The sequence below is a fragment of the Haematobia irritans genome, unplaced genomic scaffold, assembly GCF_050003625.1.
Source record: "Haematobia irritans isolate KBUSLIRL unplaced genomic scaffold, ASM5000362v1 scaffold_49, whole genome shotgun sequence".
Taxonomy (NCBI): Eukaryota; Metazoa; Arthropoda; class Insecta; order Diptera; family Muscidae; genus Haematobia; species Haematobia irritans.
In genome coordinates, this window is record NW_027445808.1 from 35,188 (window position 1) to 52,899 (window position 17,712).

General features: G+C 36.1%; 1 protein-coding gene across 1 annotated transcript; it reads right to left on the reverse strand.

Moving 5' to 3' along the window:
- Positions 1-1,607: 1,607 nt before the first annotated feature.
- LOC142242569 (tonsoku-like protein) lies at positions 1,608-9,830 on the reverse strand (the record flags this gene model as incomplete). The annotated part of the gene is given in 2 exon segments (XM_075314136.1): positions 1,608-2,717; positions 9,655-9,830. Coding segments are annotated over 2 exon segments (1,237 nt in total), but the record flags the coding sequence as incomplete, so codon positions are not given.
- Positions 9,831-17,712: the final 7,882 nt, after the last annotated feature.

A 17,712-nucleotide genomic window follows, 5' to 3' on the forward strand; every position in this document is an offset into this window, starting at 1 on the left:
AAAGAAAAGGTGTACGTCGATAAGCCAGCAACAATTCAAGAGCTAAAGGATGAGATAATTCGGCACATTAACGGCATAGAACCTTCATTATGCCTCAGCGTCATCGACAATTTGGACCATCGGATGAAGGTGTGCCACCAAGGTCGCAGCGCCCATTTGGCCGATATTTTGTTCCATACATAATTGAGTAATACCAATATATCATAATAAAATAAAATTACAATAATTTCCTAAATAGTTTGTGTTTTATTAAAAATCAATATCGGCCCTTGAAATTGTAACCACCCTTTATAATAACCCTTAAATTATAGCAAAAAAAGTAATCATCAATCAAAGCACCGATGGGCCCTTGGATGCAGTGATTCAATGGATGATAAATGTAAGTAACCCTAAACAAGATGTTTATCTTTTGGTCTTTTTATATATGTAATGTACTATCTCATAATTTTGTTTAAATCAGCGGCGGTAGAGAAAAAAAAAAAGAAAACTAAATTTTCCCTTTTCAACAAAAAAAAAACTGTTCTGATTTTTTTTAAACACGGCTAATAACGTATCTTCAAAACAGATTAATTTGCTTGTATAGCTTACATAAATAGTAGTACATTAATTAATAGTAAACCTTATTGTTTTTGTACTGGAAGTTTATTTGCGTAAATTCTTCAATTACGTTTTTCATTCATAATTGTAATTTCTCCATTTGTTTTGTTATTATCATATAAGCTCTTCTTCATAATTCGTTTCATTCAATAACATTTGTCAAGTGTAGTCTCCATTATTTTGAAGCTCTCTGTTTCTCTTCCAATAACAGATTTGGTATGACTCTCAGTTTCTCCTTCAAATATTAAAGAACAAAACAAAACCTTCATAATTAGCCTCTAAGTTCTCTTTGGTCGATTATCATCGCACTCTTCTATGTTTTCCTTTTTGAATTGTAATATAATAATTGGTAGATTATTTTGGAGTATTATGTAAACATAATCGCGATTTTATAAATAAAAACAAAGAATGTGAAATGAGAATGTAAAGAAGAAATGTTTTTGTAATTTGGTCGGATAGATGACCAAATAAAAAGCTGTCTCAATATTATGTGCGTATAAAGATTGATTTGTAAATTTATATTAGGCTGATCCGTAAAATTTAAAGGGATTATAAGGTTGGGAGGGTTTGGGTAATAGTGCTCATTATCACCAGGAATACTTGTTAAGGTCTGAATAGTCGGTTGATTTAATTAGTTTACCAAGTCCGATACCAGGTCCGTCCGATATTTTAACCTTATAAATTTTTTTTTATATTATTGGTTGTTTTTTTTTTTATTTCTAAGATCAAAACTTCGAATTGGCTGCTGTTACGTTAGTTTTTCTTAGTGTTTCCCTAGTTATTTTTTTCTTAGTTTTTTTCCTTGTACACCTAAAAAAATATTGTGTGTGTGGACGTTGGAGATTATAGGAAGACCCATACCATTTCGGCGAGCTGGCTAGTGCAAAGCTAGAGGTGCACGTAACCTACGTAAAATTTTCCAACTATTTCTTAGCCCGAAAATTACATAAAACACCACATATATCTGTGGAAAAAATGTTTTGTTTTTGAGAATAAATAAACACGTAAAATGTCTCACCTTTGTTCTTTTATTTATAAACGTATCAAGTGTACAACGAATTATGGTGCGCTTATATCGTTCTTATTTACATACAAAATTATATTATTTCCGTAAGATTTTATTTTACCCCTATCACCCCAATGCGATTGCCATAAGATGGACAATTGGTGCAACAGATCCTGCATAGAATTGTCATCTACGGTTATCGATACATAATTTGGAATGTGCTGAAGATGCAACAGCCGATCTAGATTATTGATCTCAAATAGTCGTAGACAGTTAGTTGCCTCAAGCTTCCTCAAATGAGACATCTTGTCGAAGATAAAGAAAAGTGATGAACTGGTTATGCGTTTGTTATCTGAGATATTAAACAATTCCAAATCATTGGATCTACTTAAGCACAGAACAATTTTGTAAATATCAACATCGTTGAGTTGACAAGCTGCCAGTTCAATGTTACGGAATTTTTCACACGTTCCGCTTTCAAAGAAATCAACCAACCGCTCAGCTGTTGACGTCGACGATATTCTAGGATTATCGTCATTTTGCAAGAAATTTATGTAACTCAAATTTAAATTTTGTAGGCGACATGAGTTTAATTTAGAAAGTAGCACCTGCAAAACGTCGTCGGTCAAATGATTAAAACTTATATCGAAATCATATAATTCGTAATAGTTTAGATCATAGTCATATAATTGAGTAATACTGCAGTGTGATAGGTGTAACTTATGGATTGATTTGCCAGCAGGTCCTTTGCAGAAACGATCCAGGATACGAATCGAATCATTCCTCAAAGGGTTTTGGCTTAGAATCAATTCCTCAAGAGTAATAGAACTTCCTGTAGCCGATAACAGAACTTCTAGTCCATCAGATGTAATGAAATTGCCACTTAGATTTAAAGATTTCAAATGTTTCAGTGTGGACAATGCTTTGGCCAATTGACGGCACCCCTCATTTTGAATAAAATTGTTGCCGAGATCCAAAGTTCTTAAGTTGCTTTGATGGAGAACTGCTTTAAACACAGGTTCGGTCTGTGTTGGAGATAACCAAAAATCATGTAGTTGTATTGTATTCGAAATCTGCGCTCTCTGTAAAACATCCATTACATTCTTGTTTACATCTGAAAATGAGAGATAGAAATACATTAGCAATTACTATATGAACTGTAGTGATAAATTCAGTTAATATGGAACGCAAAAAAAGTTTGGAAACTTCAATATTTATTTTCTATATTTGTTTTGTTTGTTATTGTTGGTTTCTTCTTCAATATTTGTATTGTTTTGATTTCAGCCAACAAACAGAGAAAAAGTACCAACAGAGAAAAATCATGTTTGTCAAATTTATTTGGCCAAATCCCTTTAGACTGCTAGATGGTTAGATAGACGGCCGTTTCCACATCAGCATCATCTACTTGCAGCGAAACTTTCAAACAATGATCAGGGGGCTAATTCGATATCGAATTCATAATCGTATCGAAAAATTTGTCGATTTGAAATTGAAAATATTCCTTTTTGTGTTATAGTTGAAAGAATGAAAATTTATATGAACACTTTAATGACAGGGGATTTCGAAAATCGTCACCAAAAATTCGGCACATCGCTAACCAAACATCTACTAAGCCTTATCCAGAAAGATTCATTAATCAATGCCATTGAATTTGGTGTGTTTTGTTCACAATGTCAGAGCAATTTTTCAAATAAGACATTGAAGGACTCATGTTTTGCTATCATCCTGATGGCTGTTTCTTTCCTGAAAAAGTCCTGTTGGGGATTCCATTGATATTGTTTGTTTCTGTAGAATACAGTGATACTCCCTTTCGACCACGAATTTTTACAGGTATCGCTATTTTTTTATTTTAATCATGTTGAAGCGTCTAGCCAAAATTTCGGGTCGCCACTCCCTATCGTTTAGGCGGTAGAGAATGCTGTCTGTGGGCAACTTTGGGCAATTGTGGCTATAAAATAGTTTTTGTAATAATAGACATATTACGTTTTATTGAATTTTTTTTAAAGTTTGTTTTTATTTTTACAGTAAATATATACTTGGATGAGTGAAATTTCACTCACGCTCAGACACATTCACGAAGGAATATTTGTACTCACGCACGCCATGTGGGTAGAAATTCACGCAAATTCACGAAATGAGAAGTCATATTCGCGCATGCTCACGCACGAACAACGTTTATGCCTCACGCTCCCGCAAGATTCACGACAAATCTCGTGATTCACGAATATTTTCGGAACACGACAATGTTCGTGACACATCAATTAGCATGCACGAAAATTCTTGTGATCCACGACAAATGTCATGTCTCACTGCAATTACTGATGGGTAAGTAACATTCATAACTCACGACGGAACCATTAGCACAATTAAAATATATTGCACAATCAAACAATGGACGCTATTGAAACCTTAAGGGTGATAAAATACGTGAAGGTTATTAAAATCGGTGAGCTTGAATTTGTTCGCGAGTATGATTTTTACAGCGAGTGTGAATTTTATCGTAAACGTAAATTTTATCGTGAGCGTGAGTTGGATCGTGCACGTGAATTTTTATCGTGAATGTGACTTTTACTCACGTTTAGTTTAAATTTCATTCACGGCTTCGCGTGAATCACGCGTGATTCACGAAAATATTTAGATTTTTTGTTGTTGTTTTGAACCAATGCTATTTTAACCAAAATATAATAAAGCGCCAATATTCGTGCTAATCCACCAGTATGTTGCCAAGAAAGCCGAAAGCTATGGCTCCCTAACTTTTTACGATTCCTTCCAGCACTGCAGATATGTCTTCGACATCATCGCCACATTCCTCGTCACTGGGACTTCTCAATCGAAGTTCAAAATCTGTTCAATAACATTGTTCTTCAAACCTTTTTTCCTCTAGGTCTCATGTCCAGAAAAATGTAATTTTAATACCATAATTGATCACAGGCAACTTTAAAAATTTCTCACCTGTTGTTTTTTTTGCAATTCTAATATTTGAATTCCAAAAATATTTTATTTGATTGTACTACAGATTTAATAAAAACTTTCAACATTTTTGTTGTAATTTTTGAAAAAAGTCACATGTATAAAAACCTTTTTCCAAATTAGCAAATATTATTTTCTTGAGGCACGTGCGTACTAATGAAAAAAAAAAGATAATTGACAACCAAACTAGCTGGTTTTTATTCAACTTGAAGAAAACACTTGTAGCTTTCGATACCGTTACAGTTTTATGAGCAAAAACAACGCTGACAGTTAGTCTCAAACACACAAAAAGTGGCCCACAGGTCGAAAGGGTTAATATATTATCCCGCATATCAAAGTCAAAGACGAGGTATCCGTGAAATATGTTTTATTTTCATGTAAACATCCTTTTTTCACTGAACACCCTCACCTTAGGCATACACTGGTGGAAAAAATTTTAATGAAATTTTCTTAAAGTATATATATTTTTTTGGGGCGCCAATTAGTTAATTCCAATTTTTACTTGCAGCATACCCTCTTAGTCTCTCTTTCTAAACACATATATGTTTATAGGCAATTTCCAAATTATCATATTGTTACGTTTTTATATTTAGGCGTTTTAATTACCCGACAATTAAAACACAGTTCTTTTAAATAACGACAATCTACAATTTATTTACTATGACTTCACACTTTACAATTCGTTCACACTGAAGTTATTCGTTTGACGCTTTAATTAAGACTGACTCGTTAGCAGCATGCGAGCGCTTTTATATATGACGGTGTGGCAATACGAGAACATTCTGGTAGCACTACAATATTCTGGCAACGCCAGAACATTCTTAGACAATGCTAGAAGGATCTACGACCATTAAGTTATTCGTCTGGTGGCTGCCAAACACATACACACTCACATAGATATATGCTCGCATTACTACAACAACAATGACAATAGACAATGAGATGAAATGAGAATGCAGAATAACAAAGCAAAGGGGTTGCTATTCTATGAGAGAGTAAGAACTAACATTTCGGTAAGCAAACAAAAGAATATAAAAGAAATTCAGGAAAATACTAGAAAATGAATAGATGATTCCAACAAGTGATAGCGAAATTTTATCGTTACAATTTGAAATTTTAAATTACCGGAAACTAATTTAAATAAACTTATGTCTATAATTATCAAATTCGTAACACTGCCTCCCGCTTAAGCCTGTTCGTCCCGAACAGGCACAGAACCTGTTCCGTAAGGAGCCAATCGTTCCAGATGTACAACTTTCATCTTTGATCTAGGGCTGTCGTCCTTCTGAATCCGGTATACAACATCATTGATCTTCTTGATGACTTTGTATGGGCCTTCCCACTGTGTTTGCAGTTAGGACACAATCCTTTCTTTCGTTGCGGGTTAAATAGCAGAACCAATTCTTCTTCTTGGAAGCCCTCAGTATTTACAGCACGATCGTATCTCGCCTTCATTCTGTTGCTGACCATTTTTATTTTGTTGCGCACTGATTCGTGAACTTCACCGAAAGTGTTTGGGATGTCGTTTCTGTTTTCTTCCATGGCGAGCTCATTAGGTTTAGCGCCGAATATCAGATCTCTAGGCAACTTCAACTCGGTTCCGAATAGAACATTGGCCGGTGTTCGAGAGGTGGAATCATGAATGGCAGATCTATAGGACAGCAAAAACTTTGGTATATGCTCGTCCCAGTCCCTCTGGCCGTTGTCCACCACTTTTCGAAGATGTTCCTCCAGAGTGCGATTAAACCTTTCTACCATGCCATCGGATTGTGGATGTAATGGTGTAGTCCTCGTTTTCTTGATACCAAGGGATTCACACATCTCTTTGAATATGGCCGATTCAAAATTTCTTCCCTGGTCTGAGTGAATCTCTGACGGCACACCGTAGCGACATATCCAGTTTTTGTTGACCAATCCACAATCGTTTTTGCCTCTTGGTTTGGAATTGCATACACCTCCGGCCATTTGCTGAAGTAATCCATGACCACAAGGACATAACGGTTTCCAGAATCACTTACTGGGAAAGGGCCTGCCACGTCCATTGCTATTCTTTCAAACGGGGCTCCTGGTCTATATTCTTGCATAGGACCTCGACTTTTCCTTGTTGGACCTTTCGCCTTCATGCACTTCTCACAATTGGCTACCCATTCAGCAATTGCTTTCTGGCATCCAACCCAGTAGAATCGTTGCTTCACTTTCTCGGCGGTTTTGGTTATTCCCAGATGACCTCCACTGGGACCATTATGGAACTCCGCCAAAACGTCTCTTATTTTGGAATCTGGAACGATGATCAAATTTCGGCTGCTCTTGCCATCTTCGCTTTCCCATTTACGTTGCAGGGATCCATTAAACTATCCCATTGAGCCCAGTATGCTTTCATAAGTGGACTTTCGGCTGCGATTTCTTTCTTGCTGGGTTTCTTATTTTCTTGTTTTGCCGAAATAATTTTTCTCAGAATGGGATCTTTATGTTGCTCTGTTGACCAGTCTGTGCCAGATTCGATGTGTAACTGCCTGACATTTACAACTGTCTCCTTTGGTTCAGCCTTCGAGTAGCGTCTGCTTTCTACATTGCAATGCCGTCGTGTCAAGGCTTGATCAATAACTTTTGGCTTTGTGGTCGCCTTCTTCTGATTATTGTTTAATGGAGATGGCGAGATTGACCCCGACGTTTTACGCCACGCTTTACATTCCCCGGAAAGATGTCCAGCCTTATCACAGTTATAGCATTTCATTCTAGATTTATTTGCTTGCTGCTTCATTTCTTGCATTATCTGCTTTAGAGCCTCTTTTACCAATTCAATGACCGATTTCGATTCTTCACACTCGGTCTCTACTCTGCGTACTTTGTGAATTTGAGGCCGTGCCAGCAATCTCGCAGTCTCTTGTACAAGTGCAAATGTTACTGTTTCTGTGAATGTAGCTTTTTGTGCGGCATATGTTGCACATTTTATCTCAGGGTCTCGAATGCCATTCACAAAAGTCTCAATCTTGATACGATCTATAAGAGGATGATTCTCTCCAGGGTATGCCAAAAGCACTAGCCGCTCAACTTCTGTGAAAATCTTGTAGGGTTTCATTCGATTTCTGGATTCTTCCTCTCAATTCCATTCTGAAGATGTCCTGCTTGTGCTCTCCACCATACTTGCGTTGAAGTGCCGCTATTACTTCATTATAGTTATTTCTAGAAGCAGCGGGAATGCTTTGTATCACATCAGCAGCATTGCCCTTTAATGCCAATAGAAGTTCAATTGCTTTATCATCGTCATTCCACAAATTTCTACAAGCAACCATTTCGAATTGGAATTTGAAGACATCAAATGACGTTGAGCCATCGAAAACAGGAGTTTTGATTTTAGAGCCCTCGATGACGCGCACTGGACCACCTTTAATTTCCAGCTCTGACATTTTTTTCTCGATGTGCAGAAACTTCTCATCATGAACCATAATTTTCTCATCCACGGAAAGAACTTTCTTATCCAATTCCACAATTTGATTTTCTATATGGTCCACACGTTTCTCCATGCCTTCAGAAATATGTTGTAATTTTTCGTTGAGAATTCTAGAATTTTCGTCGAATTTTTCTTCCAATTTTCTAGAACTTGCTTCCATTTGTAGGGCATTTTCTTTCAGCAATTTTCTAGAATTTTCTTCCATTTTTCTAGAATTTGCTTCCATTTGTAGGGCATTTTCTTTCAGCAATTTTCTAGAATTTTCTTCCATTTTTCTAGAATTTTCTTCCATTTTTCTAGAATTCTCATCCATGATTTTTCTAGAGTTTTCTTCCATCATTTTGCTCAAAACATTGAGCATTGATGTGTAATCCACAACACTCGAAGCCACAGATGGAGTTTCTACACTGCTTGTATTGACGAGTATTGATTCATCAATGTCTTCCTTATAATCAAACTCATGCGTCGCAATGTCCATATTACGCCGTTCAAACTCTTCCAGTAGACGCTTTTGAAGCTGGGCCTTATTGCCTGTTGTCGGCAGCTCCAGTTTGCTCAATTCCTTTTTTATGTCTTCCACACGAAGCTCATTAAACTTCATTGTAGATTTTTTTTCCGTTATTTCACTTCCGACACCAATTGTTACGTTTTTATATTTAGGCGTTTTAATTACCCGACAATTAAAACACAGTTCTTTTAAATAACGACAATCTACAATTTATTTACTATGACTTCACACTTTACAATTCGTTCACACTGAAGTTATTCGTTTGACGCTTTAATTAAGACTGACTCGTTAGCAGCATGCGAGCGCTTTTATATATGACGGTGTGGCAATACGAGAACATTCTGGTAGCACTACAATATTCTGGCAACGCCAGAACATTCTTAGACAATGTTAGAAGGATCTACGACCATTAAGTTATTCGTCTGGTGGCTGCCAAACACATACACACTCACATAGATATATGCTCGCATTACTACAACAACAATGACAATAGACAATGAGATGAAATGAGAATGCAGAATAACAAAGCAAAGGGGTTGCTATTCTATGAGAGAGTAAGAACTAATATTTCGGTAAGCAAACAAAAGAATATAAAAGAAATTCAGGAAAATACTAGAAAATGAATAGATGATTCCAACAAGGGATAGCGAAATTTTATCGTTACAATTTGAAATTTTAAATTAACGGAAACTAATTTAAATAAACTTATGTCTATAATTATTAAATTCGTAATAATATGTTTGCATCCACAGATATTAAAATAAAGAAAATCTTATGTCTCAAACATAATATGTTCTAACATATTAGCACATGTGTCCCAAACATGTTATACTAGTTTATGAACATTATATGCTTGCACTTAAAACTAATGTGCTAAACATTTTAGTTCCAAACATATATTTTTTGCACCGAAACATACGAACATACGAAACTAACGCAAACAAGCAAAGAAAACCCTATACGATAAATTCCAGTACATACTGTAAACACTCTTTTACAGTTTCAACAAAGCTTTGTTTTATTTTAAACAATTCAGTTATCTTTAGGCGTGTTTTACTGAAAGTTCCCGTGTTAATGAAGGCGGGCCTGAGCATTATCGAGTTAAATACAAAATAAACTTACCTTTATGTAGCTGTATGCACATTTCTTCATAACGGTTCCCTAGGGGAGAAATTTGCCATTCCAACACAGTTGCCAATATCATATTTTGCTCCACCGCCACATTAACCGGGTCATTGTCTTCATAAGCAAATCCATCAGCAGTTTTAAGTCTTAGTAAAGGTTTTAGTCCAACTAAGCTACAAATAAAGAAAGAAAATATCAATTTTAATACATTTAATCTTGGGGTAAATCCTGTAAACACAGATCTAGTCATGGAAAGATAGCAAAACTCCCACGGTTAAGCCCATATCCTTAGGGGGTATTGAAATTCCCTTTGGTGGGTGTGCAAAATACCTTGGCGTTATTTCGGCAAAGATTGCAAAACTCCCACGGTTAAGCCCATATCCTTAGGGGGTTTTGAAATTCCCTTTGGTGGGTGTGCAAAATACCTTGGCGTTATTTCGGGCAGGTAACTGAACTTTAAGCTTAATATTTAAGAAAGGGCGAGAAAAGCCATTCTAGCTTTGTACTCGTGCAAAAAGGCAATAGGAAAAAAGTGGGGACTAAAACCGTAAATTGTGCATTGGCTATACACGGCATTGGTTAGACCTATATTGCTACATGGTGTTGTAGTGGCCGCCACTCAGCAGCCGGCAAGTTTAGACAAAGTTCAGCGTATGGCGTGCTTGTGTATCTAAGGTGCATTCAGTAAGACAGGAAAAAAACTCCCTTACCCCTTCTGTGCGTGATGAGGTCCTGGTGGACCTTTTTGAGTTGTATTCATACATAACTTTATCTTTTACAGTCAGCAAAAAAAAGTTGTACACCAATCAATGTTAAATAAATTGTGAAACGCTATGGAAAGTATCAAGTAAATAGATATGTCTTACACCTTAAATTAAAGCTTGAGATCCCAGCTACAAAATAAGAAGAAAATTAATTCGGATTTATGTCGGTTTTGATGAAAAAATAAATAACAAAAACCTCATAGGCAAAAATGTGACGGCATGCAAATGGCGTTGAAAACCCCATATTTCTTGGAGGAAATATACACACAATAGATAATTTACACATTCTGAAGAATAATTTGGCTGAATCTTCCCAAAAAACGGGTCTGGAAGATGGATTTGTGTTTGTCCAAGATAATGATATACAACACCAAAAAAGTATTACCTCAGAGCCCAGACGTGAATCTAATTGAACACATTTGCAAATAAAGGGTGATTTGTTAAGAGCTTGATAACTTTTTTTAAAAAAAAAAAACGCATAAAATTTGCAAAATCTCATCGGTTCTTTATTTGAAACGTTAGATTGGTCCATGACATTTACTTTTTGAAGATAATTTCATTTAAATGTTGACCGCGGCTGCGTCTTAGGTGGTCCATTCGGAAAGTCCAATTTTGGGCAACTTTTTCGAGCATTTCGGCCGGAATAGCCCGAATTTCTTCGGAAATGTTGTCTTCCAAAGCTGGAATAGTTGCTGGCTTATTTCTGTAGACTTTAGACTTGACGTAGCCCCACAAAAAATAGTCTAAAGGCGTCAAATCGCATGATCTTGGTGGCCAACTTACCGGTCCATTTCTTGAGATGAATTGTTCTCCGAAGTTTTCCCTCAAAATGGCCATAGAATCGCGAGCTGTGTGGCATGTAGCGCCATCTTGTTGAAACCACATGTCAACCAAGTTCAGTTCTTCCATTTTTGGCAACAAAAAGTTTGTTAGCATCGAACGATAGCGATCGCCATTCACCGTAACGTTGCGTCCAACAGCATCTTTGAAAAAATACGGTCCAATGATTCCACCAGCGTACAAACCACACCAAAAAGTGCATTTTTCGGGATGCATGGGCAGTTCTTGAACGGCTTCTGGTTGCTCTTCACTCCAAATGCGGCAATTTTGCTTATTTACGTAGCCATTCAACCAGAAATGAGCCTCATCGCTGAACAAAATTTGTCGATAAAAAAGCGGATTTTCTGCCAACTTTTCTAGGGCCCATTCACTGAAAATTCGACGTTGTGGCAGATCGTTCGGCTTCAGTTCTTGCACGAGCTGTATTTTATACGGTTTTACACCAAGATCTTTGCGTAAAATCTTCCATGTGGTCGAATAACACAAACCCAATTGCTGCGAACGGCGACGAATCGACATTTCACGGTCTTCAGCAACACTCTCAGAAACAGACGCAATATTCTCTTCTGTACGCATTCGTGTGGTTGGTTTAATGTCCAATAAAGTAAACTGAGTGCGAAACTTGGTCACAATCGCATTAATTGTTTGCTCACTTGGTCGATTATGTAGACCATAAATCGGACGTAAAGCGCGAAACACATTTCGAACCGAACACTGATTTTGGTAATAAAATTCAATGATTTGCAAGCGTTGCTCGTTAGTAAGTCTATTCATGATGAAATGTCAAAGCATACTGAGCATCTTTCTCTTTGACACCATGTCTGAAATCCCACGTGATCTGTCAAATACTAATGCATGAAAATCCTAACCTCAAAAGAATCACCCTTTATATGAAGACAAAGTTGAAGAACGTTAACATTTTTAGCAAAGAAACTCTCAAAAACGTCCTTATGGGTATATGAAGCTCAATTCCCGTTAATTTGAAAATCCTAGCCCACTTAATGCCAAAGATACTCCAAGCTGTAACAAACGCTAATGGATAACATACAAAATATTAAAAACTTGTCATATTTAGTATTTAAACCAAAAAATGTCATTTAATTTTGGTGTACAAGTTTTTATTTTGCTATGCGAAATTAACGACTTTTTGTTTTTGTTATTTTTTTTTGCCAAAACCTACATAAATCCCAATGAATTTTCTTTTTATTTTGTAGCTGGGATCTCAAGCTTTAATTTAAAGTATAATACATATATATTTACTTGATACTTTCCATAGCGTTTCACAATTTATTTCACATTGATTGGTGTACAACTTTTTTTTGCTCACTGTATATGATTTGCAGCGTGATGGTTTATAACTTCTTGTATTAATGTGTTTTAAGTTGAAAACTTTAAATTTTTATGTGATTGAATCATTAAATCGGTTTTTATAGGTATTTGAAAAAGTATAGTGCGATTATGCGTGATGGGGTCCAATGGGACCTACCACTAATTACATTAGTGGTTTTAGCGCAATTTTTGTATTTGGAACAATTAATAACACTAACGTCCTTTCAGAAAATACCGTTATTTAGAAGATTTTGTCATTTTTGAAGTTTCCATTGGTTTCGTTGCTTGGTAGTACATAATTTTATGTCTTCCGTGGAAATATCCACTATAGTGAAACTACTGCAAAAAAAGTTATTTGAACTTCATAGAAATCGTGGTCGATCTAAGTTTTTTATATTTCTATACATATTCCAGACCCATCGGCTCCTGGAATTTGGAAAGATTTGCCTCAATTTGAACAAAGTTTGAAGAAACCATTATGCACATATTACTGCGAACAAAACGAACGCCACTAAATATATCGTATTGTTTTTCCTTCAAAAATCCAGTTTGTTCAGAACATTCAACTACCAAACCAATATATTGTTGCTTGGTAGGTATAAGGATACTTATAGGTACCATGGATGTGACAAACATCAGGGCCTCTAGAATACTTATCAAAAATTTTAACATTATCTGTATTCTATTAAAAATTAAAGAAAACTATATTTACAAACAAATATCTATATATGCAATTTGTGCGTCATAGAAGACTCCACCTACAGTAACCCTGCCAACATTTTTTGAATTTGACGTCGCATCTGATAATCCCCACCACGTCGAAAACAATCGTATACGACATCCAAAACTCGTCAGAAAAGCGCCGTCACTATTGAGAAGTTGTACCACGCCAAGTTACTACAAAAAAGTATCTCATAAGTCGTTCTACACATATCTTAAAAAATATGTCTAGAACGACGCCAATAAGAGCCCCTTCAAAAAATCTGAAAAAGTGAATTTTAAGATAGTTGTAAAAGAATCATTGTGCTCAAGTAAAGGGTGATTTGTTAAGAGCTTGATAACTTTAAAAAAAAAAAAAAACGCATAAAATTTGCAAAATCTCATCGGTTCTTTATTTGAAACGTTAGATTGGTCCATGACATTTACTTTTTGAAGATAATTTCATTTAAATGTTGACCGCGGCTGCGTCTTAGGTGGTCCATTCGGAAAGTCCAATTTTGGGCAACTTTCTCGAGCATTTCGGCCGGAATAGCCCGAATTTCTTCGGAAATGTTGTCTTCCAAAGCTGGAATAGTTGCTGGCTTATTTCTGTAGACTTTAGACTTGACGTAGCCCCACAAAAAATAGTCTAAAGGCGTCAAATCGCATGATCTTGGTGGCCAACTTACCGGTCCATTTCTTGAGATGAATTGTTCTCCGAAGTTTTCCCTCAAAATGGCCATAGAATCGCGAGCTGTGTGGCATGTAGCGCCATCTTGTTGAAACCACATGTCAACCAAGCTCAGTTCTTCCATTTTTGGCAACAAAAAGTTTGTTAGCATCGAACGATAGCGATCGCCATTCACCGTAACGTTGCGTCCAACAGCATCTTTGAAAAAATACGGTCCAATGATTCCACCAGCGTACAAACCACACCAAACAGTGCATTTTTCGGGATGCATGGGCAGTTCTTGAACGGCTTCTGGTTGCTCTTCACTCCAAATGCGGCAATTTTGCTTATTTACGTAGCCATTCAACCAGAAATGAGCCTCATCGCTGAACAAAATTTGTCGATAAAAAAGCGGATTTTCTGCCAACTTTTCTAGGGCCCATTCACTGAAAATTCGACGTTGTGGCAGATCGTAAGTCTATTCATGATGAAATGTCAAAGCATACTGAGCATCTTTCTCTTTGACACCATGTCTGAAATCCCACGTGATCTGTCAAATACTAATGCATGAAAATCCTAACCTCAAAAGAATCACCCTTTAAAACACGATTGTTTAGATATTTATTAATTTGATTAAACATTTATAAATTCTTATAAATATAACATTTATACCACTATCACAACACATTAATAATAGCATGATGTTGATTTACAAGTAGCAAGTTACATGTTGCAGCGTCTATCAGCCAGTGTTTTTATTCTCGATGGAGGCAGCGTGTCTGTAAAATATCTGAAAAACAATCACTTTATTCCATTTGGAAAGTCACTTCATTATCGATTTTATTTAAATAAATTATAAGAAGCTAGTTGCGCTTGGTGTTTCACAACATATAAAAAGGCTCTTGTGACAATAGTGATGGCAAAATACTTTCATGTACATTTCATACTTTTTGATACCCTTCTCCCATCACAGTTGGCGATTGTTGCAGTGTCACTTACGAGTCTGTGGTAGCGATGAGGATGAAATTGAAATTTGAAATGCTGTCAGGGAAATAATCAAAAAATATCGTAGGGATAACCTCTCTACCATTCTTTTTTATTTTAGGTACCACGGGACCTCATCACGCTGATATCACTTCCGGTGTTATCACATACACAAGGGTTATTGTCATGCTGCATCTAGTGCCTTTAGACATTTTGGCCAAACAGTCAGCTGCGACAACGGCTGTGCGGTTGCGCGAGCTATCGCTGTGTTCGGAAAAAGGTGCATTTCGGTCCTCAAAATAATGCCAGATGTGCCTAACGTAGTGGATTACACTTTGGCGAAACCACTTTTCGACAAAAAGTTTGAAACTCTAATTCCCAACAGTGAGGCGTGGTGCACACAGACCCCGAGGAATAAACGAAACGAATGGATGGACAAGTAGGTTTCGGTGTATATTATAAAGATCTGGAACTTCGAATAGCGAAAAGATTTCCTAAAAACTATAGTGTTTTTCAGGCTTAAATATTAGCAATAAGAGAGGTGGCGAATTGGCTGAGAAGTAATGTTCCCCCATGCCGGGGAACGGCGAAGCGGATGAGTTAGCAAGGCTAGGAACTACCTTACATATTCCAGGGGAACTAGAATCTGTTGGTATGCCTTTGGCTACCTGCAAGCTCTTACTGCGTGAGAAGGCTGTTATGATGGCAAATGTTCGATGGGAGAATTGTAACGACACAAAGCAAATGTTGCCCCATTTAAACTTAAACCGCACACTAGATATGCTAGTGTTCTGAAGACGTCAGATATCACTCCTGATATCTGCTATAACGGGTCACTGCCTGATAGGCGATTTTGCAAAAACTGTTGGCGCGAAGAATAATGACTACTGTATGAGCTGACATGATGCGGAGGAAAAGGAATCAATTAAACACCTCTTGTGTGAGTGTCCTGCATTTTGTGTAAGGCGTAGGCAGATTTTAGGGGCATACAAGCTTTAGATTAGAGGTGTGCACGTGAGTAATAGTGTTTTCATGAGCGTGACTCACGACTCACGCACGAATCACGAAAATGTTCGTGAGTCACGACAATTTCGTGTCACGTGCACACCTCTACTTTAGATTACTGGCGGACCTGGAAAACGTTAACCTAAGCAGTCTGCTAATGTTTTGGGAACAATTTGGTTGGTTCAACAGAAGAAAATAATAGAGAAGGTTCAGTGGTTAAAACTAAAAGTGCCCATATGTAATAGGTTCTTTTAGTTAATGTGGTATCACAATGGACTGAATAGTCTAACGGTGTTTTCGTTTCGCAAAAAATATGTTGCCTTGGCGTTACACTATTTTTTCCCTAATTGTATTTTCGGCCAAATGATAGTGGCATTCCAAAATTATTGTTAATTCATAATATTGTGAGGAATACAGGACCCAAAAGCTCTGACAGTGTCCTTCATGTTTTGCAATCAATTTCGAGAATGTTCCACCTTTTTTACCAATCGAAATAGCCATCAGTGAGCTTGAAACTTAATCGGGCTGCCACTTTAACCTAACCTAATACATTTTAACAAACGTACTAAATCAGCATATACAGCCGATTACATTTTATGGTCGTATTTTCACACACATAAAATTTGCGGAATGTGCTAAAAATGTCAGCCTTTAGAGTCATCGGGAATAAATTATACACGAGTTCGGATAAGCTAATCTTTTGATCAGATCCAATTATGCTTTGTGCTACAAGAGATGTTTCGTACGTTCTTTTCTAGTATATTATTGACGTTTGGTTGAACATAAAAACTCTGATATAATATAAGTATTTAAATATAAATTTTGCAAAAATAATTTTGTAAGTTGAAATGTTTAACAATTGTTCAATTAAACAAATAATACGGATTTAAGTTCGGCCGGGCCGAATCTTTAATACTCAGAAAAAATTACTTACACAAAAAATACTCCGTAGATAAACTATCGCTGAATTTAACTTATTTTTTTGGAAAAAATGTTTGTAGTTTCTTATTTTTAATTTTACACAACTTAATGAAATCTTTTTTAAATACTTCTAAAACATTTTTTGAAGTAAATGTGGGTGTAAAGTTCAAGGACCGTAAACATAATTTCATTATGAACTAAAGCAAAAGAAGGTTTTCTTCTTTACTTTTAATTCATTTTTTCTAAATGTCAATAGTTTTATTAAGCTTGAGATCTTAGTTTCCTTTATTTATTTTTAATCCATCATTCCTAATATTTCGCAATTATCATTGAATTGCTTCTTCAGAGGCGATTTGATATATGACCCAATGATAACAAAAAAATTATTATTCTAATGGAGCATCACTGCTCTCGTCTACTTTATCTATTGCACAAGAGCAGTGATGCTCCATTAGAATAATAATTGTTTTGTGATCATTGGCTCATATATCAAATCGCCTCTGAAGAAGCAATTCAATGATAATTGCGAAATATTAGGAATGATGGATTAAAAATAAATAAGGGAAACTAAGATCTCAAGCTTAATAAAACTATTGACATTTATTAAAAAGAAAAAGATCGAATAAAACACCAAGAAACAAAAATTCATTTTTTCTTCTAAGAGAGGATGTAATTTCGTGAACAGCAGTTAAAAAGTAAAACAGAGTATTCAATTTTCCAGATTTTAACAACGCTTTGCGGAAATCTCAAAATGTGGTGTAGATCAGTTTTCGCATGAGGTTTATTCTTCCTATAAAACAGTTTACTTTTTTTCGGTGTAGAAAAATCTTCGTCAGATTATTT